Source organism: Myripristis murdjan, chromosome 10 (assembly GCF_902150065.1).
Source record: "Myripristis murdjan chromosome 10, fMyrMur1.1, whole genome shotgun sequence".
NCBI lineage: Eukaryota > Metazoa > Chordata > Actinopteri > Holocentriformes > Holocentridae > Myripristis > Myripristis murdjan.
The window spans coordinates 25277163-25301042 of NC_043989.1; the positions used below are offsets into that span (position 1 = coordinate 25277163).

Genomic DNA, 23880 nt, shown 5'->3' on the forward strand with positions numbered 1-23880 from the left:
CTGTAAAGGCACAAATTAATGCAATTTATCCTTTAAAATTAGAAATCTGTTGTCATATATTTTATAAACTGTAAGAGGGGATAAGTCATTGTTGGACAGAGGGGAAGGCAAACACCATGTAAGAAGAGTCCTTATTCATTTCTGCCACTTCGTTCCTTTCTTGCAAAACCAAAACTTTCCCTCTTCATGTGCAGTAATTTTTTCTTTTATCATGTCTGTAGTCACATCTTTGGTTTTACATGGCAGTTCAATTCTACATGGCTTAACACACCTGACTATCCTGTATCCAAAGTAAACAATATTAGAATTTTTGCGACAATAAATAAATGCAGTTTCATGTGTTTTTGTGCGATTATTAAACTCAGAATCAGTGATGTCATGTCTGAGGCTTGTGTCTGTGCCCATCACCGTCGGCTTGCATCGCTAGAGGTCATCAAAGGTTCAGTGCCCCGCGAGGACTTTTCCCAAACATTCCCCTGCTACGTCACCAGCTCCCGCCCCTCCTCGTGCCGCAGCGGCTCTAGTTGGCTTGTCAGCCCGATGAGGCTCGCGGCATCATGTTGCAGATGTGGAAACTGTCAGATAGATGTTAGCTTCGGTTACAATAAAAGTGATTATCGGCTCGCCGTACAGCAGACCGTCCTCGGCTGTAGCTCTGTAACTAGTCCGATAACAGACAGCAGAGTCCGTGACATCAGTATGTAAGCTGTCCTGGGACTCCCGCCCGCCTTTTAAGCAGCTCTAAAGTGAGTGGTAAGTGGAGTGCGGGTTAGCCTCTAGCATGGTAGCTAACTTGAGGTTTGTGTCAGTCTCCCGCTAACTGCCAACTGACTGAACACCGACACGACACAGAAAAGTCCGCCTTTCTCTCAGAATAAGAGGTGAGCTTGCGACTAACTCGCTGACATTGTGCTGTTTCCGCTTGACACTAAACTGATGAATAAGCCGAAGTGCTGTGTAATTATTATCAGGTTGTCACTTCGCTGTACTCTCGCACTATTCAAACCGCGTGACCGTCATTGCAGCGATAATGTGCGACGTTTACAGGCCAGGGTCCAGCTTCTGTCAGGCTGCCTCGTCTCACCTCCACTGAGGGTTTATTCCGCCTGCCTTTATTTATGAAACTTAAATATAAGTATGGCTCGACTGGCTCTTTTGGGAGGCTGCATGTGCGACATGTTGAGTTGGCTCTTGTTTTCAGTAACTTAACCCAATGTAAACACACACACACACAGACACACAACTAAAAGTTGAAACAGCATTCCTACAATGGTATTGTTTTGGTGCCATTGTAGCCACCGTGGTGTGTGTCACACTGAGCCACCTGTCAGGTGAACTCGGCATACTTTAAGCTCCTCCACAGCATTTCTTACCGCTCTTGTCATCACATGAATGAAAACTGCGATGACATAACGTGTGAGCGATGACTGAAACAATGAGGTGCATCTTTGGAGGATCTCACTGGGGTTACTGCTGTTAATGGCCTTAAGGCGAGAACGCATGTGGAAACTTGATTCAGTTTGAATCTGCTCAGGCTTAGTCTGGCCTTGACTTTTCAATCAGGCTTTTCTTCATTCCAAACCGCTTGTGTGTTTGTGTGTGTCTCTGTGTGTATTTGAGAACGCATGTTCATATGTAGATATTAATGGCAAATGCACTATTTATATATGTAATGTAGAAACAACTGTCAAACATGGTGAATTCTGAGCCAAGAAATTATTGTGGCTTGTGCGAACATTTAACTTTTGCAGTGGTGTGGGTGTGGGAGGTTTGTCTATTTTCAACTGGAAGTGCTGTTGGAAACTGGCAGCCAATCTGGTTGGAAAACACTGAGTCACAGCAGCACACTGCTGACTACCAGCGTCTCCTTGGGGGATCAGAGCCTTAGTAACAAAACATATCCAAAGAGAGGACTCACAGCTAGATATGCCACTAATTGAAACATGCCCACACTAATGTTGTATAGATTGTATTCTGTGTTAGAACACACACACACACACACACACACCTGCCTGCACCTCACTGAACTTCACTTTGCATTTTCTCTATTGCAGTCTATGTTTTCTGCCTGGCTCCCATGGCTCCTGAATCTGTCGGCCTGGAATAGGGCAGGCCCGTTACCGCATTGCTTTGTGGATGCCAAACTTCATGAGCCACTCCAACTTATTCGGACACCAAACTGCCTTTTAGAATAGAAAGTGGTGGTTTTGCTTACCCACCAAAGTGGCTTGTGGAGCAGGCAAACTGAAAAGGTAAAACGTTTTGCCAGCCTTAAGTTTTGCAGCTGGTGTTGACTTGCCACCCTGGCCAGGAGGGATCAGTAGGCAGTGGTGGAGCGGTCAGGCCCAGGCAGAGAGAGAGATGAGCTGGGCTCAGGAAGACTGGACTGTAGGGTTGTCTGGACGGGTCCTGCAAAAGGTGAAGGAGCTGCAGGTCCAGCAGGAGAGACTGTCCAGAGAGAACAGGCAGAGGCAGCTGCAGCTGGACAACAGCCAGGCTGCCCTCGACAAACAGAATGCTAAGGTACAGACTGCCATACTGGTTTAGGACCAGCAGATTTTCTTAAATCTAAATGAATGTATCTCCTAATGACAGAATTTTTTGCTCTTGTTGGCTTAAGCATGAAGTGATGCTGCTCCTCATAAAAAATAAGCAGAATTGCAAATATTTGCAAGTGTCTATCTATCTATCTATCTATCTGTCTGTCTGTCTGTCTGTCTGTCTGTCTGTATATGTGTGTGTATTTTGTGTGTGTATGTATTTGGTTGACTGACTGAGGAAGCAATTTGAAGACATCACTTTTTGGCTCTGCTGACCTCTGATGAGCATATGTTGTTATTTTTGTCACTTAAATGGTGAAAAAATAATTGATAGACTAAATAGCTGCAATACTAATTGAGGCAAGAGATGAGGCAATGTAGTTTCATGTATTAGGCTATATGAGGTCACATAACATGGTTCTTTCTTAACACTGTGAAGTGCTTATTCTTTCTCATGTTTAGTTTGGAGGACCTAGATTCTTATTTTTTGTATACTGTGAAGAGTGTCTGTATTAATCATATTTATTATTGGTGAATGTAACACTTAATTTATAATGCTATTTTGACACACATTTCACCTTTGTCAAGGCTGCAGATCCATTGGTTTGGATATTGCACTATTCCCAAATTGCAGCTTTGATAATATTTCAATTAATTGTTCGGTCCTAATTATTTTTTATAGCATTTTGCCTTGAATATTACATTTGACATCTCTGTGGTATCTTTCTGACATTGTCAACAACCTCTCACATGAATTGTGGTGAGTCCTCAAATTTACCTTACCTTTCTTCCTAAAAAGTTTTTTTTGTGTGTGTTCTCTCCTGTCCTCTCCCTCCAGTATGAGGAGGTGCGCGTGGAGCTCCAGGTGGTGCAGAGGGAGCTCAAGGGTGCCCGGGAGGAGGTCCAGACCGCTGTGTCCTCCAAGGAGCGACTGTCTCAGGAACTTCAGACCAAGCAGGCCCAGGTCTGCTCTCTGGAGGGCCAGTTGGATGCTGCTCGCACCCACACCCAAAATCTCACCCAGGAGGTTAAAAGGTCAGTGCTGGGAAAAATTAAAGGGTTGTGCCTTTTTTAATTAGGATGAGGGACTGTTCTATTTATTTTAATCTATGTTATGTTTTGTTTTTTTGTTTCAGTGGGAATGTGAATAGGTTTCCATGCCTTGCTACAAATGAAATTTCCCATTAAGGACATAAAAAGTTAATTTTGTCAATAAAATACATGTTTGTATTGATGTATGTATGATATGGTGTATCTATAGCAGGGAATTTTCACAGTGAAATGAATCCTAAAAGCCATGTTTAATGTCATACATCAGCATAGTGAATTGGTTTTGTGCCATTTTTTCCTCATGTGTAAAGGTACTTGATGTCTGTAATGGAAGAGAAAGATAACATCTCAATCTATTTTTCCCAGTGAACCTTACACCAAGCTAGACTAAACTGTTTTGTGAAAGGAACTGATCAGATAAGTTCCTTGAATTGGTATCAGCAGTGCAAAAATGACATTAGTGGATCTTCAGTATAAATTGGAGACTCTGAAAGGATTTTTGTATTATCTAGGGCTGGTTTGGCATCTTTTTCTTGATGTAACTGCTCTGTTTGTGTTGCTGATGAAACTTTAATGATCCCTGTGGGTAAATTGGATGACATAGGTTAATTTGATGTGATATCAACTGACAAAGCCTTCATCTGTGCTGCTGAACCTTACTTTGTGTGTCTCATTGCTCCTCCTAACTTTTTGCTTTATTCTGTACCTCTCTCTGTCTGTCTCCCCTGCCAGGCTGGAGGCAGAGCTGGAGAAGCTGCAGAACAGCAGCAGGTCAGGAGACTCCAGCCTGTTCTCCACTCCCTGCTGGAATATGTCCTCACCCTGGGAAAGCAACAGCATAGGCCTGTAACTTTATGGTGCTCTCTCTGTGTCTGTTCTCTGCTCAGAAGACTGCTGCGTCGTCTGTTTCCTGTCTTGCTGTTCATATGTATGGTAGTATAGTGTGGGAAATTCAATGGAAAACCACAGGTCTCCCAAATGAGCAGAGAGGTCATAAAAGAATTCCCATGGCTCCGTCCTCCCCCTTCCTCCTCCTCTCTCTGTTCTTTGGGGACTGTTGTGTTTTCTTTTGCTCATCTTATCCTTAGACTCAATGAGCAGCTTAGGTTCTTTACTGCTGTTGTTCCTTGTTGGGCACCGATTTTTGTGTGGAAACTTCAATGTTGTGTTTTTGTCCTGTAGGCGGCAGAAGGGAGAGGAGACTGGGGCACCGAGGAGAAGGAGACAGCCAGCCGCCGCACACCCGAGTGAGTACGAGTGTGTGTCAACACTGAGTCCGTCCGTTTTTTTTTTTTTTCAGTTGGAAGCTCTCGTTGTCTTGTTGTAGGATTTGGCTCAGTTTTTCTCGGTGAAACTGGCCATGTGATTTTTTTGACCGCTCTGCTGTTGTCATGGCGTTATGGTCAATAAGAGGCAAATTCATGTCAGTCAGACAATGTACGACTCTTAACTCATTGAAAAGTCAAGCCTGTTCTTCAGTGAGCGCTATGTAGCTGACAAAAGTTAGAAGTGAGTTGTGTTACTGTGAAACTTTAACCTGTCTGTTCTAGGCATGGGCCAATATTACAATTTCATGTCATTTACAATATTATCCTGATAATCATTTATATATACTTAAAACTCTTAAATGGCACTGAAATATACTGGAATCACTTTACCTCACATTATGTTAAGAAGATTGTTTTATTGGATATATGAGTCAGGAAATCAATATAGGACTGTATGTTAGTGAGCTTTTTCAAGTCACTCTTATGAGGATATTCACAGTTATCCTGATTTAGGATTATTCTCATAATGGAAGTTCACCATGATCAACTTTTTGTGAGTGCTTTTTATCACAAACCCTGGTAAAATGCTATATCATCCCATCCCTAGCCAGTTCACACCTGAACTTCAAACTTTGTAACAGCTACTACTGACATCTTCTCATGTGCAGAGAAAAAGTATAGATCATCATCACAAACAACATTTACAATGTGTTGTGTTCTAGCAGTTAATGCTGCTAAAATGTTTTAGATTTATGTCTGTCTCTCCTCTCCCATTCAGCAACAGCTTCAGTTCTCAGATGCGCCCTCAGGCTCATTACCACGACAACAGCACAAGAGCACGCCCCACCGCCACCCGTCCAACCAATCGGACTCCTTTTCCACTCCCCTGGCTGCATTTCCATGGGAACGGGATAACTCCAGGACAACAGCCAGGGCATGCCCTCCTCCCTCTCCGCAGGCGGCCTCATCTGATGCCATAAGTCGAGGCCAGGTGGAACAGGGGGATTATGGGAAGGCAGAGGACTCCAGGAGAGAGACAGACAGTGAGTTGGGGTGTTAAGGTGTCACCGTGACAAAGTAGTTTAAGTTTCCTATTTGCCGTTTGTCAAGATAAGCCCACACCTTATGCCAGTAATGTAGTGTTTGTGATCTGTGTCATAACTTTGATACAATGTTTTGCTGTAGATTATAATGGGAATAGGAGGGATTGAAATTAAGGCCAGATGATGAATTTTTACTGAACTTATGATTAGCATGTAGTTTGCATCAGCGGGGGTTACCACAATTAAATCAGTGTAGAGGAAACTGCCAAAGTCTTGTTTGACGTTACCCAGTGTAACCTCAAACACTTCTTACATAACAGGTTGCTGAGGAGCCACTGGCTCATCCAAAGACTCCTCGGCCTGCTTTCAGACTGGCACGATGATGAGTGATTCATTGTGTACTTTATATTTTATAGGTGTAATTAGCACCCCCTCCCCTTATGTGTGTTTGCTCAGAGCAGGAAGGGGGACGGTACAGGGTGAAACAATAAAGGTTTCCCTTAGCTGCTGAAGCACAGAGGGGGAGGGGAGGTGCAGTGTTTACTTTAGGTGTGCTTTTTGGCTGGCTGCATGATGTGTGTTTCTGTATTCCTTTGCCTGCAAGACTGTTGGGAAAGTGTGTGTTATGGTGTTTTCCGTGTGTGTGTGTCTGCCTGCCATCATGTTCCCATCCACTGTAATCCACTGTGTAATCCTTTTGTTATGCTGCTGTACTTGATGGTGTGATAGTCAAAACCAAGCAATTTAACAGGGTATTTGAGCTTGGAGCTAGCTAAGGCCACTCCACCTGGTTTTAAACAGTAGTCCCTAAAACTTTCAGATTCAGCTAAGCACAGAAGAAAATTAGCTGCATCTGATATCACTCCAGTGATGGTAACACACACGCAATTTATTTTTGGTACCTCTGATGTACCAGACTGCTATTACCCCCATATAGATCAAACTCTATACCAGATTTATAATTCACACATTCTGGGATTTTGTTTGATTTTTTTTCTGAAGGTCTGATATAAGAAAATAATCAGCGGCGAAATCAAACAACAATGGCACAAGTAACAGTATATCTGTGAAATGCCAAATGCCAATAGGTAGCAAAGTAGGCATACAGTATTTTACACAATATATTATTCTTTTTTCCCCTTTTGCGAGATGGTTATGAGGTGATCAGGACCCCCTCAAAATTTGAGAGGGTTGAAATGTTGTTAAACAAGGAATAAGGAACAGAGTACAATTGTGATATACAAAGTACTGCAGTAACAGATTAGACTGTGGCGCAGCAGAAATTACTTCAGCCTAGAATTAGGAAATCAACAGTGTGAAGCCGACAGGCCTTGTGAACGTGCAGCGTGCAGAGGGGGAGCGGCTCTGGTTGTCAATGATCCTCTCTGTATGGATTGACCCCGTTTGTCAGGCTCCAGCTTTCTGTTGCTGTTGTGTTGTGGCTGTCTAATGTACAATTTCTGGATTTGTTTATGTGTGTGTTCCCCAGTGTTGCCTCTCCCCTCTTTTCCATCATCAGCCTCCACCCACTCAACCACCTTTGACCCATTTAAAGCAGAATCCACCCTATAATAGCATTCAAATGTTTTTCTTACTCTTATTTGGCTGTACAAAAGTAGTCCATATCTGTGAATATGTCCAACAGAGAGAGTCTTCATAATAATAATAACAATGAATAATGAATAAGACTTGTTTCCCCTGACAATTACATGATACCTGTGGGTATAAATACAAGTATTAGAAATATTTGTTTTTTGCCTCATGTAATGACAGGGCTCTTTTGCTGCATTTTCCACACTTATAATATAAAATGGATAGTTCAATATGCAGTGCAAGTAATATTTTATTGTATCCATTTCATGAAACATAATTGGTCCTCATCTTCCTCAACAGTTGATTTCCTGTTGTTTTTGCCCCACTGGGAAGCAGAGGCCAATATGTCACCATATTGGTGTGCTAGCAGATAGGTCCAAAGCAGCGTATCTCCAAATCTATAAGCTAGATCGCCATGAAATGTAGCGGCAACATTCATATTGCCTTGAGGATGAAACCTGTCAATTTTGGTAACTCTATCACTCTGAGACCTTGAAGGGTAAAGCTGAATAAATTATAGACTCACTTTTGGATTCTCTTTAAGCTTTTATACCCCAGTGGACTTTGTATCTTCGTAGCGTTGACAGTCATCAACCTGTGTGTCTCTGTGTGTCTGGTCTGTCCACCAGCACGTGTGTCAGAGCTGCAGAGTCGTGTGTGTGCTCTGGAGGAGGAGCTGCGAGCTGAGGCCCAGAGGTTGAAGTTGTCTCAGGAGGAGTTGGCACAGAGCAGGAAGGAGCTGGCAGCTAAGGATCTCAACCTGCAGAGAGCCAGTGACAAGATTAGCCTTGCACATACACGCATGGCCCAGGAGAGTGAACGGGTAACACACACACGCGCACACACACACACACACACACACACACACACACACACACACACACACACACACACAAACACTGGTATGCAATAATAATAACAATAAAACCTCATTTGTTTTAATCAGGTTTCACAATGATTTAAATGTGCTGTGAATAGCATTTTTAAACAGCAGTATTTCATTGTGGGATTAATTGACACCTTGGTGTAATAACAGTAAACAAATGTTCATAAGTAACTTCAGTCAATGGGTTTCTCTGTGGATACAGTGAAGAGAATACATTTAATAGTGATTTTTAAAAGTGATTTTTTTTTTTTTGTCCCTTTGCCTTTTCATTCCCTCCATCTGTTAACATGAGAAACTCTGAGAGCAGCTCCCTCTTCCTGCTCTGTGCCATAAAGCAACAGCACATTTAAAGTGAAATTGGACCCAGTGAAAAGACAGTGTAGAGGCGGGCAGTATACCAGCTCTGTTTACAAATAAATTCATGTCTCAAATGATGATTTATTGATGTTAAAATGCCAGACAACATGCAGCACCAAATAAAAGCTAACGTCATGCGGAGATTATTAGAGATAAAGAACTGTGTAAGAGTATAAAATTGTATAATTCGATAAAGGAATCACATCAACACAAGACAGTAGCAATAGTTTTAAAGTTATTAAAATTTATACAAGAACATAAACATGAACCCAGGTGTGACTTCTTATGTACACACACAAATAGGCAAAAAAATTTACTGTGATACATACATTTGACTGTGTGTGCGTGTGTGTGCATGTGCGTGTGTGTGCGCACCAGGCATCTGGAGCTGAGCAGAGGCTGAGGCAGCTGCAGGAGGAGCTGAAGTGTCAGAGGCAGAATGCCGACAGCAGCCGACTGCAGCACCAACAGCGCACCAAGGAGCTGGAAAAACAGCATCAGAGGGTGAGAGAGAGGGAGAGAGAGAGGGAGAGAGAGAGAGAGAGAGAGAGAGAGAGAGAGAGAGAGAGAGAGAGAGAGAGAGAGAGAGAGAGAGAGAGAGAGAGAGAGAGAGAGAGAGATTCTAAATGGCACCAAGAGTTTATATTTTCTATTCTTTCTTTTCTTTTCTTTCTTTTTTCTGTCTTCTTTCTGTGTTGTGTGCCAGGATTTGTTGGAGCTTCAGAAGGAGAAACAGTGTCTGGAGAAGCAGCAGCAGCAGGAAGTGAACAAACTCAACCAGGAGCTCCAGCAGGCCAGGACACTCCACAATGCCCTACAGGCTCAAGCTGACAAGGTACACACACACACACACACACACACACTCTCTCTCTCTTGCACATGCTCAAGATCACACGCATTCCAAACACTTGTAGCTTAGCCTAACAAGGTGCAAATCACTCTAATGCTCCCTTTTGTAGACATATGCTTGCCTAGTTTAAACCTTAAAGGAACAGTTCACCCTTAATACAGCTAAAAATATTTTCCTATTTACCTCTAGCACAGTCTATTCATCCACTTAGTTTCTGTGTGGCTTGGTGAGGTTTACAGTCTGTCTCCCTTCACCGTAACACAGTTGCACTGGATAGGTATTCTTTAGTAGAGCTCAAACTGGCAAAATTTTACTGATGAAACACTCACCAGCAGCAGCTCTTTCCAAAAACACTGATATGGATACCTGACTTGAACCAAAGCCCTCAGGGATGAACAGTTCCACTGAGAACTATTTCCTGCCGTAGCTCACCAGCAAATTGTGTTGCATATATATTTGGCAGTTTGAACTACACAAAATCCAGCCACCCAGCCCCAGTGCGCTGGGGTGAAGGGAGACAGAGTGGAGCCCTCAGCAAGTCACACAGAAACTGACTGGGTGAATAGAATGCATCTGGGGATAGATGGGAAAATTTCTGTTTTGTTTTTTTTTGTTTGTTTTTTTCTATTTTGGATGAATTGTTCTCTGAAAGTGTGTTATGTATCAAATGTATCAACACTGGAAACTGCGAGGCCCTCTGTGATACACATACTTTTTATCTGTAGCATTCATGTCTTTTCTGTTTCCTCAGCCATTTCCCGTCTATCCCTCTTCTTTCTCTTTCCCTCTGTCTGTCCTCAGGGATTGTGTTGTTTGTATCAGAGGTCAATAAACTAATGTCACTTCTTCTCCCACGCTTGCTTCTTGCCCTTGCTTGTCGTTTTTCTTGCTCTCCTTTTCACTCTCTTGCTCTCTGTGCCTCCCCCCTCCTCCTCCCTGTTCTCTCCTCCTCTTCCTCCCCTCCTCCTGGTTTCATCCCAGTGGAAGGGTTGAGCGGCACAGGTAATAACCGTGTGACTGTGTTTTATGATGCAGAATGCGTTGGCTATGGGAGTGTGAAACACACTCATAACCTGTAACTTTTGTGTGTGAACAAGAAACAGTCAGCATTCTCATTAAGGGAGGCATGACAGCATGACGATGGGGGTGAAGATACATTGAAGATGTGTGTTTGGGGGAGGGGGGTGCATGACAGGAGAGAGAGGCGTATGTATGCGTCTGAGGATGCAGTGTTTCCTTTTTTTGCCGTTGCGAGAAGGAATGCTGTTTTTTTTTTTCACCAGCATAATAATCATACTACAGATTTTTGTATTTGAGATCAAAGGTGAGCTTCTTGACACCTACTAACCCAAGTGACTTCCATTCCTACACTTGCAGACAAGCTGTTTGTCATGATGGTGCATAAATTTTTAACAAAGGGTATTCAGTCTCCCCACAATGTCTATACAAACTTCACAGTAAGCCCTCTGGAAACCACACAGACGTTATCTCAGTTAATCTGATAAGGCTTCAGAGCGTGCACACACACATGCACACCTACGTCCATACACACAATAGAGGCACAGTTTGTATTGAGCCAACTCACGTACTTGCAAAACTGAAATGCCATTCAGTTGCTGATAGCACTCATTTCATGGAGTTTTAGTTATGCAGTTTTGACATTTATCTATCTCCAAACCAACCATACTGCATTTTTTTGACAAATCACATTTTTGCTGTTTAAAACCAAAACCAAGTAGCCCACATAAAACGCCCAATGTTAGAACACAGACAACAACATGTCTTTAATTGCTATTTAATGCATCACAAAGTCTAATCAAAGCTCTTGCCAGTAAGCAGGTCATTACAATGTCAGGCTCTGAGTAGAAGCTTTCAGCAATCCTCACACTTGCCAAAGAGTGCGAAGAGAGAGGGGGAGGTAGAGAACGAACATAAAATCAGTCTGGCAGTTTCCAGAGACTGCATTAAAATCAAATATCTTATTATAATAATTTCAGAAAACCTCAGAAGTGCCGTCAGTGCCACATGCTGCAGATTTAACAACTCAAACTAATCTGTTTATTTGATTTGCATGTAGCCGTGGTTCATGTTTACCCTGCTCAAGGTAATTCGTATAATTTTATATGTGAACTAGCAGGAAGCCAGATAGCCTGTTGAGGGTTTGAGTTAAGGCAGATGAGGTTCCTGCCGGAGAGGCAGTGAATTTGACATAACTAACACACATCATGTCTTTTAGTATTATTATTATTATAATAACTATTGATCTCTTTTCCTTCCCATTTTCCTCCCCCCTTAACGTCCCTACCTCCACTGTTTTCCCTGACTGCTACTCCTGTGAAAATGGCCTCTCACTTTGAATGGCTTCACCTCTATTGTCTGTGCACACCGCTCTTCAGCTTGCCACATCATTGTCCTGCCATACTGCTTGCCTTTGTGGGCTTGTGGATTTTTGATTGTTCTTGGCTTATATTGAATCTTACCTCTCTCTCTCTGTTTCTCTGCCAGGTGTCTCTTCAGAAACAGGCATTGGACAAAGAGGTGGAGACTCTGCAAGAGAAACTGAAGTGGACAGAAGGACAGCTGCAGGAGAGCCAAAGAAAAGATGCACAGACGCAAGCCAAACTGATGGTAACACACACACACACACAGGCTTGGGATGTTCCCGAGTCCTGTGAGTCGGGGTCTAGATGCATCAATTATTCATAAGTGGGCACTGGTGGACAAAAGAATGGACTCAATTAATTTTTAAACAGCGTCTGAATCTGCCACGTGTCTAGCTTTTTGTTTTCATAATGAGCAAGTGGCAGCTTCAACATCAGCTACCAGACTGTCAAACACTTTGGCAGCTAACAAATATTCTAATCCTATTATACTTGGGGAAAAAATCAGATGACAAGCAGAATAAAAAATCTGGTATCTTTTTTGGCCTTAGAGTTAAAGGCTCTTTGTTATCACACAGTTATACCACCAGCAGCACTTGGTACAGTAGCACTGTAAAGTAATCATAAGTCTCTATCGTTTGTCAGTGGTATTTCATTATAAGAACACCAACATTGTGCAGCAGTGTTGCAAGTGGGTGTCAAGTGATTCATTTTTAAAATAATTTTAATCACAGGGTAATCATGGTTTAATCATGATAAATCATGAATAATCATGTGTTAAATTACTTGCTTGCTTACCCTGTCACTGTTGTATAGTGTATTTTGGAAAAAATCGTTGCTCTACCCGACAGAGGTCATATGATGTTTTTCAATCCGGCTGACAGTCCATGGAAATCCCTTTAACAACTCCAACACTCAGATTTGTTGTCGTGACAGATTTGACCCATATACCCTCCAACTCTCCAACAGCACTGCAACTCAACCCGCTACTAAGATTATTGGAAATAACATTCATAGTAAAAATGTTTGGCATTTGGCTGATATTTTAAACTTTTGTTCCAACAGAACAACATTTCAGCGCTGTGGTGTGTCCATGTGATTTTATTTCTGTCTTCTTCAGGGTGTCTTGTCATTCATTTGCTTTATTAGTAGTATTCAACTAAGTCTGTGCTGGTGGCATGCACTGCATCATATGTGACATTGCATGGAGTTAAAGATTAAAGGTTCAAGTTCAACATTGTGTTCATTTTTTAATGTGTTATTGTCCACAAATTAATCACGTGTTAATGCATTCACTTTGACAACCCCAATTTAAACATAATTTGTAAAATTAAAGATCAGATGCCTCTGTAAAAATGACTCCTCAGGACTGTTGCCATCACCTATTACAGAAAATAGGCTATAAAATCAGAGACAAATGTATGAAGCTGTCCTAAACGTCGAAGAGAAGGGCACAAATCAGTGCTTATTTAGATGATAACAGTTCAGCTGAAAGCTGACACTGGAGAAAATTCGGCCCAAAGTTGAGTGTACAGCCGGTCAGCTGAGATCTATTTGATTTAATTCAGTTCAGTACACTCAATTAATTCAATGTTATTTATTTATTTATTGTTTTGCTCCCATACATTAGGAAGCTCTGCATGAGGCGGCAGGCGTGGCAGCAAGCCTGGAGCAGAGCAGGAAGAGAGAGAGAGCCCTGGAGGAGGAGGGGAAGAGACTGACAGAAGAGCGAGCTGAAGCCCTACACCTCCTCAAAGAACTACAGGGTGAGGACAAAGCTGTAGGCAAGACGGAGGAGTAGGAGGATGGGCGTTGTTGTTAATGGGATGAGTAATAATCATGCTGCAATAAATGTAATAGATTACTGAATTGAATTTCCTGTAGGAGAATTGATTGCTGTCTTGCTCTTTTCTACATAGAGGTCAAAGGTCAGGGTCAGATGCAGAGCAGCAGCTGTGTAGCTGGTAGAGATTTTGTGTCTTGATCAAGGACACTTCAGCATAGAAGATACTTGTCAACGTGGGCTTGGACACTGGTTCTCCGGTTGTAGGGCAGAGTCCCAGGTCATTACGCCACCCTGTGGAATATTTTATAATTTTTTAAAGAAAATGAACAGGTGACATTTCCTGGCCAAGTACAGAAGTCATAATGATTATTTAGATCCATTTTGAATTCATTTACCTTCTATACAAAAGGCTCATTGCTGCCCTCTCCTGGTCAATGACGGACGACCCTTATCACAAGTCAAAATACAGTCAATCTATCCCAATTATTAACATTCTTATTAAAGGATGAACATACTGATGCTTTTTTCTCCACTGCCTGTGTGGTCTGTAGTTTCAGAAAAATTGATTTTGGTGTTGTGTTTGTTTATTTTCCTCAAACTCCAGACCAAAAAACTGCCCCAACACCCTCTGCACCACCTGTCCAGGTCTGTCCTGTAGGACAGAGCTTCTCCCCTCCACCCTGTTCTTCCCACCACCCCCGACCATCAGCCCATAGCAAGAGGCCCAGTGCTAGTGCCACCAAAGATGAGCAGGCGAGGGAAGAGGAGGGAGAGGAGAGGGGGGCACAAATTACGACAACGTTTCCCACTGACAGAGAACCGGGAGAAGGTATCGACTCTGAACACATCACTGTCTTTGCCTGCTCCAGCTCTGAATGCTCACAAAGGAAAGGAGACAGAGGAAAAAGTAAGGAGATGGAGAGGAAGAGTGAAAATGAAACCAATGATTCAATGGGATGTGACAGCTCTGGGACAGAAGAGCACTCCAGTGCTGATGTGGTGCTCCCTCACTCCTCTCAATCCATTGCCGGGACTCCTACCAGTGGCACTGTGGATGACAATACTTCAATGCCTTCCCCTGAAAAGACCACGCTTCTCAGGTCCGAGCAGCCCGCAGCCTCTGAAGACCTATGCAAGGAGAACGCTGCACTGCGTTCGGAGCTACAGGACGTCCGCGAAGAGCTCCAGAAACGTCTGGAGGACCTGGATGTCCAACGGCGGGCTGAGGCTGAGGCAAGGATGCGACTCAAACAGCTGAGTCGTAAACACAGCAGCCAGGCCGGGGAGAGGGAGGAACAGGACAGGGAGAGGAAGGCCGAGCTGGAGAGGGAGAGGGCTGAGACGGAAAGGTTGAGAAAGACCCTGGCTGCCCTGGAGGCAGAGATCACGAGGGAAAGGGAGCAAAGAGAAAGGAAGAACCGAGGGGAGGACGGGGCAAAAGAGAAAACACTGGAAGACAGGGAGAGCGAAATGATAGAGCAGAATTTTCAACTGAAGAAGCAGCTAGCGGAGGTGAAGGCACAGCTGGCTTTAGAGCGGGACGAGAGAGAGAGGGAGAAGCAGGAAGACGAGAGAAAGAGAATGACACAGGCAGGCAGAGAGGGAAAGGAGCTGAGCATCAAACTGGCTGAGCTGGAGGCCGAACTGGAGGAGCTGAAGAGTCATGGTAAGAACATCTCACCAGTGGAGAAAAATCTCTCAGAAGCCAACAGCCCCCTGACCTACCTGACTCTCCACGACGACGAGGTCAACTCCAACATCGTTGACCTCGACAGCAAGCCCCTCCCCTCACCAGAGCAACACCGCCTCTTCTGCAAATCCACCAATCAGCGCAATATGGCGATCCCCCAGGCAACAGCAGATCTCATCCAGGAAGAGAAAATCGGGAGAGCTCTTGAATGCTCTACTCTTTCACATAAGGGCCAAACGGGGAGGAGTGTCTCTGATCTGGACGATGGCACTTTAGAGGAGAAACTGTGTGTGTCTTACATCTTGGACCAGAGAGAGAAGGGGGAATCTTCCCCCTCAGACTTGGCCAAGGAGGTGGAGTGTCTGCGTGAGAAGAATGCCAAGGAGACTGAGCGGGCTAATCGGTGCCAGGCTAAGCTGGAGGCCTTGCAGAACCAGGTAAATTCTTAGGATTGTGGGTAATGTACTCCACAAAGTAAATGGCCAATAATGTTCCATATAGTAAAGTACCAGCACACATATGAAAAATCCATTCCACTTCTTATGTCTAGCTCATCAACCTCAGTACTGAGTGTTCTTTCTGTACTTGTTTTATTCAAGAAGTCACCAATCCCTGCTTTGCATCTGGTCTATTAACGCCTTTCCGCTGTTTTTATAACACAGGACAGCGCAGCCTTTTACAGCTTATTAATCTAGTTTTCATTTCTCTTTGGCTAACCCTCCCTCCCTCTGTCCTTCCTTTTTTTTTTTTAAATTGGTGATACTGTTAACGAGACATAGTGGAAAGGGGAAAAAAATAAATAAAAGACAAATCAAGCAAATAGACAAACAAATAAACAAACAGAAATAATGACAAACAACAGCAATGACAACATCATATTACAATGAAAAAGATAGTAAACGTAGAGAGCAACTAACCAATATGGATTGATTGTGGGAAAAGGGAAGGGGGGGTGAGTGAATGAAAGTGAGGAAAGGAGAGAGAGAGAGGAGGGGGAGAGTGGGAGGGGGAGGAAGAAAAAGTGAGCGTGTTAATAATTATAATAATAATGATAATAATAATAATAACAATACAACAATATATAGTAATAATGATAATAGTCTTGTTTGATAGTATACTGTGGCGGTGGCAGAGGCAGCCACAATAACAGCAAAATGGGTTAAATAATTAGATATTTATATTAATTTATATCAATTTATATCTATTTAAGTTTTGTCCTTCCATCTTTATTTTCTCCCCAGGTGACACTTCAGACCCAGCAGCTGACTATGGCCTTTGACAGACAGAGCCAGCACATCACAAACCTGCTTTCCGAGCTGCAGGAGAAGGAGAGCACTGTCCTCAGACAGGGAGAAGAACTGCAGCGCTGCAGGCAGGAGCTGGCTGGACTCAGGGCTGAGAGGGAGGAGGAGGAGAAGGAAAGGAGAGGAAGAGGAGAGGAGGGGAGGGATGCGATGGATGAGACACCAGCGGAGCAGATCGCAGAGCTTAAACCCAACCATGAAAAGTTCACTAATATCCTCCTCACTACAAGCTCACTGACTGCTGCTCTTCCTGTCCTCAGAGAGGCAGGTCAACCAGAGACTAGGACCTTTGATGTTGACAGACCACCAGCTACTAGCAACAGCCAAAACTCAGACAGAGAAGCACTACGGTCAAGAACATTTCCTCAAGGCTCAACAGACACAAACAAGACTCAGGGTGACTTTGTTTTTGTGAAGGAGACGTTACACACTGCAGCTATATACCAGGATACTACTGAAGATCAAGGAGGAACGGCAGCCCTGGTTACAAATTTACTCGCTCTCCAAGAGGAGAATCAGCAGCTGAAAGAAAGAATCAAGGCCCTAATGGTTTTACAAACCAACAGCCCAGCGCTGCAAGATGCTGCTGAAAACCAAGAAAACTCAACTGAGCCAGGAAATGCAGCCACTTCTTGGTCAGAGGAGGTGACAACATGCTCTACCAGCGTGCTGTGTGACATCATTGAGGGACAGCATTCGAAACGGCAGGATGGGGAGAGGAGTGGAGATGGAGAGAGGGAAGAAGAGGAGAGCAGGGCTAAGGAGGAGTCGGGAACAGTCCCTCAGCATCAGATCAGCCTCCTGCAGCAACAGGTAGTGATGTGTCACCTGTTTCACTGTAGAGGAATCACAAAAATATGTTTGTTTGTTTGGTTTTTTTTTTATATGCAGTTGACTGAGAAGTCTGAAAGGAGCATTTTTCTTTTCTTTTCTTTTCTTTTCTTTTCTTTTCTTTTCTTTTCTTTTCTTGTCTTTTTTTCTTTAAAGCCAGCCAGTACAACACCACAATAAAACAGATTAAATGTAGTCCATTTCTAAGAAGACAAATCTTTGTGATCACAGTTACAAATAGCAACATGTGGTTATGGACAGTGAGACACACACACACACACACACACACACACACACACACACACACACACACACACACACATACACTAAGTATAGCATTCCTGTGATATTAACATGGTCTATGAACTTTGAAACCTATGCCAATGCATTTTCTGATTGTCAGTCTATAAATTAAAAAGAAAAAACAAAAACAAATAGTTGTTTTGAACAACTGAAGCTGATTTGTTGGGTACAGTCCTAGTAATATAACTCAGCATGATATAACTACAACGTATGTTTAGTTCTCTGTATGCACAAAAATAAGAAATGTTTTTTGGTTTGCATTTTTCCCTGTGACTCTTTAATTATGATGAAGCTCTTTGATTCATTCTGTCCTGTTGTTCCCCTCCTGTCCAGGTGGTGGTGCTGCAGGCTGAGCTGCAGGCTCTCTCTGTGGAGAACCAGTTGCAGGCCGAGGAGCTGGCTGTGTGGAGGCTGGCCTCCCAACCCACCCCAGCCCTCCACCACAACCTCCCCCAGACAGATCTCAGTCAGTCTGAGACCCAGGACCGAACCTCTGCTGTCAGACTCACCGGGTCACACCAGCAGCCGACTGATGACACGTCCCACGTTCTGTCAGAGGGCCAGACTCAGGCACCTGCACTTGGCCCTGAGGGTCCAGCACCCCAAGGTGTCCCTCAGAGCCCCGCTACTGTGACAGTGATCAGAGAGGACGAGCTGCTCCTCTCCTGTTCGTCCAACAAACTGCAGGGCCGCTTGCTGGCCTCCAGGTATTTTACACACACACACACACGCACACACACATGCACACACACACACGCACACACACACACACACACACAGTCAAATTTACCAAATGAATGTCAAATCTATATACCACTGGTTGTCAAACTGGGGTTCTTGAGGGGGCTCCCCAGAAGAACAATTGTTCTGTTCATAGGTTTCACACTGTTCACTGTTAATCTGCCAGTCTACAGTACGGACTGGTGTGGAATAACTAAACTATGTAGACTGATTATCTATAGTTCAGTGTTTACTGCATGTCTTGAACTGTATGTGGATTCCTGTTGTATCAGTATGTCTTGCTTGTCCATCAAAGGGAAAAAGACAACAACCTGTAAATTCATATTTGGTGATCAGCATAATTATGATTGTAATGATCCTGATAACTTTTGATCTCTTGTCTCATTTTTTTTCCCACGTTAAGAATGACCCATAAAATTCCTGTACCAAAGAGTCGCCAGCCTCCTAAAAAGACATCAGTGCCTCAGGGTTACCTTCAGGACTTCACCATTGTTGATGAGGTGATTTTTCTCCCCCCAACTTGATTTAGGATTCCTCTACAATTTATATTACTGACACCTCTGTCTTAGACACAACTGATGCCCATAAACCTCTCCTCAGTATTTCAGGAATGAGTTGTTTTTCATTGCATTGAAATTCAAAGCTCTTTGTATGCCTGCAATACTTGTCTTCGCTCATCTACCTTTACAAAGAAAGGATATGCCATTTAACCCTGTACACTTCAGGAATCCGACACTTGTTTGTTAGATAGTGAGGGCTATGCCCAGTCAGTTTCAGAATGAAAAATAACGCTTCAGATGTAGGCTTTTAATCATGGGCCCATAGTTTTGTTTACTAGGTGGAATAATGATTTGGCCTAAAATGCCTATTCTTATATTTACTTTCTCTCAGGAGTCTGACAAAGAAAACCTGGAGAGTAAGTACTTGAAACAGACAAAGACCACTTCAGCACAGCACAAAGAGAAGAGAGAGGCTGAATTAATCCAAATGTATTCTGCTGAAACCGGCCAGCAGCAGGTCACCAGAGAGACCAAAGCAACACCGCTGACCAAAGTGACCGAGTTCCACAGAGAGGATCCGGAGGCCAAACCAAACACTGAAGTAAATAGCACTTGTGTTTCGTTAGAGACCGAGGGTTTGGGTAGCATGAACAATGCTAGCACCCAAACTGAAGAAAGCCTAAACCCTCCCAAAGCACCGACAGCCTCTGAACTCCATCATGCCTACACACAGACTGAGAAAGAGGAGCAGGAGGATGAAGAATTGGTAGACTCTCCCCCTCTGTCTCCTGTCCCGCCATCTGAGGCGACAGCGGTTGCAGACAAGATGTTGTTCTCTGGTTCCTTCCCCATCCCAGCCGATCCAGCCCGTCTGGCTGAACGCATCCGTCGCAACCGGAGCCAGCTGTCAGCTGCTTTCGATGACACTGAATACGAACCCTACGGCTTGCCTGAAGTTGTCATGAAAGGTAATTTCATATTTGAAGCATTTATTTACTTTGCTTCTCCTTTCACACTCTATCCTTCCCCTACCTCTCTCTAATCCTCACCAGTTCATTCCTCTGTCCTGCCTCTGTCTCTCCTCCTCCCCTCTTGCAGGTTTTGCTGACATCCCCAGTGGTCCCTCCTGTCCCTACATAGTGAGGAGGGCTCTGTTAGGGACATCGGCCGTACCCCTCCCTCAGAGAGACCCGGCTCAGAGCGAGGAGACGGATTAAGACCTAGCTTCCAGGTAACCAGCATAGATAATCTGCTAATTACAGGGAGACTGTGTGACCGCAGAGAAAGTTTTGTAATTCAAGAACTAGGAGATTTCATTTCAATAGTTCTGTAGTATGTCAGTGAGCGTGTTTACATGCACACCATAGTCCTGTATTATTTGGAATATCCTCAATATTCTGGTTGCGCACGAGTCATGTAAACACGTACCGAACCCGATTAAGGTCATATTCCGGTTGGAGAAACTGGCATATGCCCGTTTTAACCAGAATATTGTGCCATGTAAACACCTTAATCGGAAAATGCCCTGTACTAGAATATTCAGTTATGTCTGCGCATGCTCGATTTGCAATGAAGCCTGGGGCGTCTTTGTTGCTATGGTTACTGCAAGCGGGGAGAACGACATGGCGAACAGCCTGGCGAAAAGAAGAAGAGCTAGCATTTTTGGAGTGAGGAGGAGACTGCAGTCTGCCTTCAGCTGATCAAAGACTTAAATATCATGGAGGATATCGATGGGAGGAAACACAGAAATAGTGACAGCTTCTTCTTCTTCTCCTGTATTTCTGGCAGACCAGACGCTTATACGTGTAGCGCTGCCCCCCCGTGGCTGAGTGTTGCATTACATAAGAGCGTGGAATATGCCGAAACACGGGAATATGCCAAGTAACATGTAAACGGAATATTCCAGTTGCCGCGGCGCAGTTACCTTAACCGGAATATTGGCCCGAATAGGAATATGGTGTGCATGTAAACGTAGTCAGTGAGATATAGGTAAAGTTCCTGAAAATATCACTCTTTTTCAACTATGTATGTTTTCTGAGTGTGTCTGAACATGATGGTTTGAACAGGGCAATATCAGGGTGTCTGCAGTTCTTGAAATATGTTAAACCATTTTATTTCTACTTGAAGCAAAATTGAACTTTGGTAGAGTGTTGGGTCGTATAGTTACCTGAGTGTTACAGTGCAATGTCCTCATTAGTTGCTCCATGCTCCCCTGGGCTGGTAATCCAGAATTATGTAGATGTGTCTCTCCATTCACTCCCATGGCACAGCAACACAATTCACAAAATAAGTTTTTAAGTGCAAAAATGAATGGAAATAAACAAACAAAGCAGATTATACCAATATAGAAAATAAGTCCTGGTACTCATTTTTTGAGGTAATTAAACAACCCTTTTCTTTTTATCTTCCTATTTTAATTGGAAAGTAGATCCAGCAGCTTGCATCTGCAGGAAACTTCCATATAGTAACCTTGCACCAAGAAGAAATGTCCTGTTAGTACAGTGTCCTGAGTTTGAAGCCGACCTCTATCCATTTGCTGCATGTCATCCCCCTCTCTCTCCCCAGCCTTTCCTGTCTCTCTATCTCTACTGTGACTGTCGAATAAAGCAGAAATGCCAAAAAATATTAATCTTTAGGGTAATTGACTTTGCTTGTGTTCATCTATCTGCTGAAAGTGTAATTGGGAGGAGTGTATTTGTATTTTGGGAACTGTTTGCTGCACTATGGAAGTGAAAGAAAAGACAGACCTACCTTATTGTGTGTTAGCAGCCCAGGGGAGCGCAGAGCAGCTAATGAGGACATTTCACCACTATGTGGACTATATAACACCCAGGTGACCATGCAACCTAACACTCTACCAAAGTTCAATTAAACATAGAATTTTAAGTCCTAATTTGAGTTTCTTATGTGATCTGCCTTTTCCAAAATAGGTAGGCAGGTAAAATGACGTCACTCCATCGGTAGATTGTTTTCAAATGATTAAAAAAACAGATTCATTTTTTTGTGATTCATTACAAAGCTAAATGAAATGCTAAGATTGGCATTTTGTGTGTACTGTTTGTGTGCAGGACAAAGCTGATCACTGCCCCGACTAGAAACCTCGCCGACGGGTGGCAGCTGCTACACCAAAGGGATGCTTTTTCTGCACTGGTTTGAGCTACATAAAAATCTACATTGTGGATCTAAAAGACCATATGGGCACTAGTTTGTCCTTTAATAGCTGTGGGGAGACTTTGTTGTCCATCATAATGCAGTTCCTTTACACCCACCCGTATATTTAGGGACAGAGGTAGTGATTTAGAGGTGTTGATGTTTTTCTAAGTTAACCACTTTTCCAAAGGGACCGTTTAGCTTTCAGTAGCTCCTATATGCCTCAGAAACCTATGGCTCTGGCCTAAGTATACTTTGAATGAAACACAGTGCCTAGTTTATACTATTTTTTCAAACCAGGGCCTTGCCAAGATAGATTTGATTTGTTTTGCAAAAGGTTGAGGCCAAGAGCAGCCTGTTGTGAAAACATTTTTTTGTTGAGATGCCTTATTTATGTTCACTTGAATGAATTTTAGTGAAGGGCAGGTGTTCACGTTTACAGTAATTTGACGAAAGTGTGGAATGTCTTATGTGTGAATGAGAGAGAAAGTTTGTGCACAACTGCGTATGTGAACATATGTGTCATCATATCGATGTTACTGTGTGTGTGTGTGTGAGTGTGTGTGTGTGTGTGTGTGTGTGGGAGAGAGAGAGAGACGGGCCGCGCACGTGTCTGTGACTCAACCTAACCTGTGTTGGTTTCCGCTCCATGTATGGTGATACATTCTGTGTTCTCTCTCTCTTTCTCTTTGTCTCCATTTTCTCCTCCCACTCCTGCTTTTGCTTTTCTGTCAATCTCTGACACTAACGAGCTCTCATAACAAGCTTAGCTCTGAATTTACCAAAACCTAAACATGTGAAGCTTTATTTTGTCAGCACAGTAATTTTGTTTCCTAGATTTGATCAGATATAATATATTTGATTAATATAACTATTTTTGATATGTCCTTGTTGCACATTTGTTATTGTGCCACAGACAACAGTAGCCTGTATGTACAGTGTAGATTTTGTAGATGAATTTGAAGTTAATGTACAGTACTTATATTGTGTTGTCCACTAGTCGTCCTCGATAATTTTGCAGCCAAGTATGTGACCACTTTGCATGGTAATGGCTGGCCTGGCACTAAAAGATCTGATGAGTTAAAGCCAGCATTGTCACAACAGAGCCGCATCTATGAAATTACAGCAGATGAAGGTTAAAGACTTGTTTAGGTTTGTCAAAAGTGTTGGGGGATTTTAATTTCTCACATTTTATTTCGCGGTCGAGTTGGTCTCTTACTTGCTTACTGATTCACTCAGAACATTGTGGACTGTTACTGACCTGATTCCCTGTTATTGCCATTTTCCCCCACGCCCCCACTGAACTTCCCCTCCTGTTTAACTGCCTTCATATCTCTGGGATCTGTAGTCTTTTGGCGGCGAGGCGGGTTGAGAAGACTCAGAGCACAGACGCACTGTGAACCTCTTGCCCTGTTTAGGACACTTTTATGTGAATGTATCTTTGTTGACATGTTGTGTTTGCAGGTAGAATAAAAGGCTTGCTTTCAATTTGACTGTTCACTTTTTCTTTTTGAAACAGTTGTCTATTGGTGTCTATCGGTTCTTTTAATCCTGAGGAGAAGAAGAGATGGCTGTGTAGTCTGATGACATGGAGACATGTTAAATGT

The 23880-nt window shown here is 43.2% G+C and overlaps 1 protein-coding gene across 4 annotated transcripts; it reads left to right on the forward strand.

The window, feature by feature from the left end:
- Nucleotides 1-551: 551 nt before the first annotated feature.
- On the forward strand, nt 552-23761 carry LOC115366345 (centromere protein F). Of its 4 annotated transcripts, none has more exons than XM_030061734.1 (18): nt 552-881; nt 2055-2523; nt 3379-3575; nt 4323-4432; nt 4773-4837; nt 5637-5901; nt 8124-8317; nt 9116-9241; nt 9444-9572; nt 12093-12215; nt 13599-13734; nt 14359-15881; nt 16686-17561; nt 18216-18589; nt 19027-19123; nt 19515-20091; nt 20222-20354; nt 22192-23761. In XM_030061734.1, the coding sequence occupies exons 2-17, from the start codon at nt 2362-2364 to the stop codon at nt 20338-20340; spliced, it is 5073 nt and encodes a 1690-aa protein (XP_029917594.1). In that variant the 5' UTR covers nt 552-881; nt 2055-2361; the 3' UTR covers nt 20341-20354; nt 22192-23761. The 4 variants fall into 4 exon arrangements, with proteins under 4 accessions (XP_029917594.1, XP_029917597.1, XP_029917595.1 ...); XM_030061737.1 differs by having other exon boundaries at nt 5640-5901; XM_030061735.1 differs by having other exon boundaries at nt 552-753.
- Nucleotides 23762-23880: the final 119 nt, after the last annotated feature.

What these genes read in the sequence shown, in the direction of transcription:
- LOC115366345 (XM_030061734.1), top strand. Translation starts at nt 2,362, where the DNA reads ATGAGCTGGGCTCAGGAAGACTGGACTGTAGGGTTGTCTGGACGGGTC. An exon ending in CTGGGAAAGCAACAGCATAG is followed by an intron (nt 4,433 to 4,772) that starts GCCTGTAACTTT and finishes TTTGTCCTGTAG; the next exon opens with GCGGCAGAAGGGAGAGGAGA. An exon ending in TGGCCCAGGAGAGTGAACGG is followed by an intron (nt 8,318 to 9,115) that starts GTAACACACACA and finishes TGTGCGCACCAG; the next exon opens with GCATCTGGAGCTGAGCAGAG.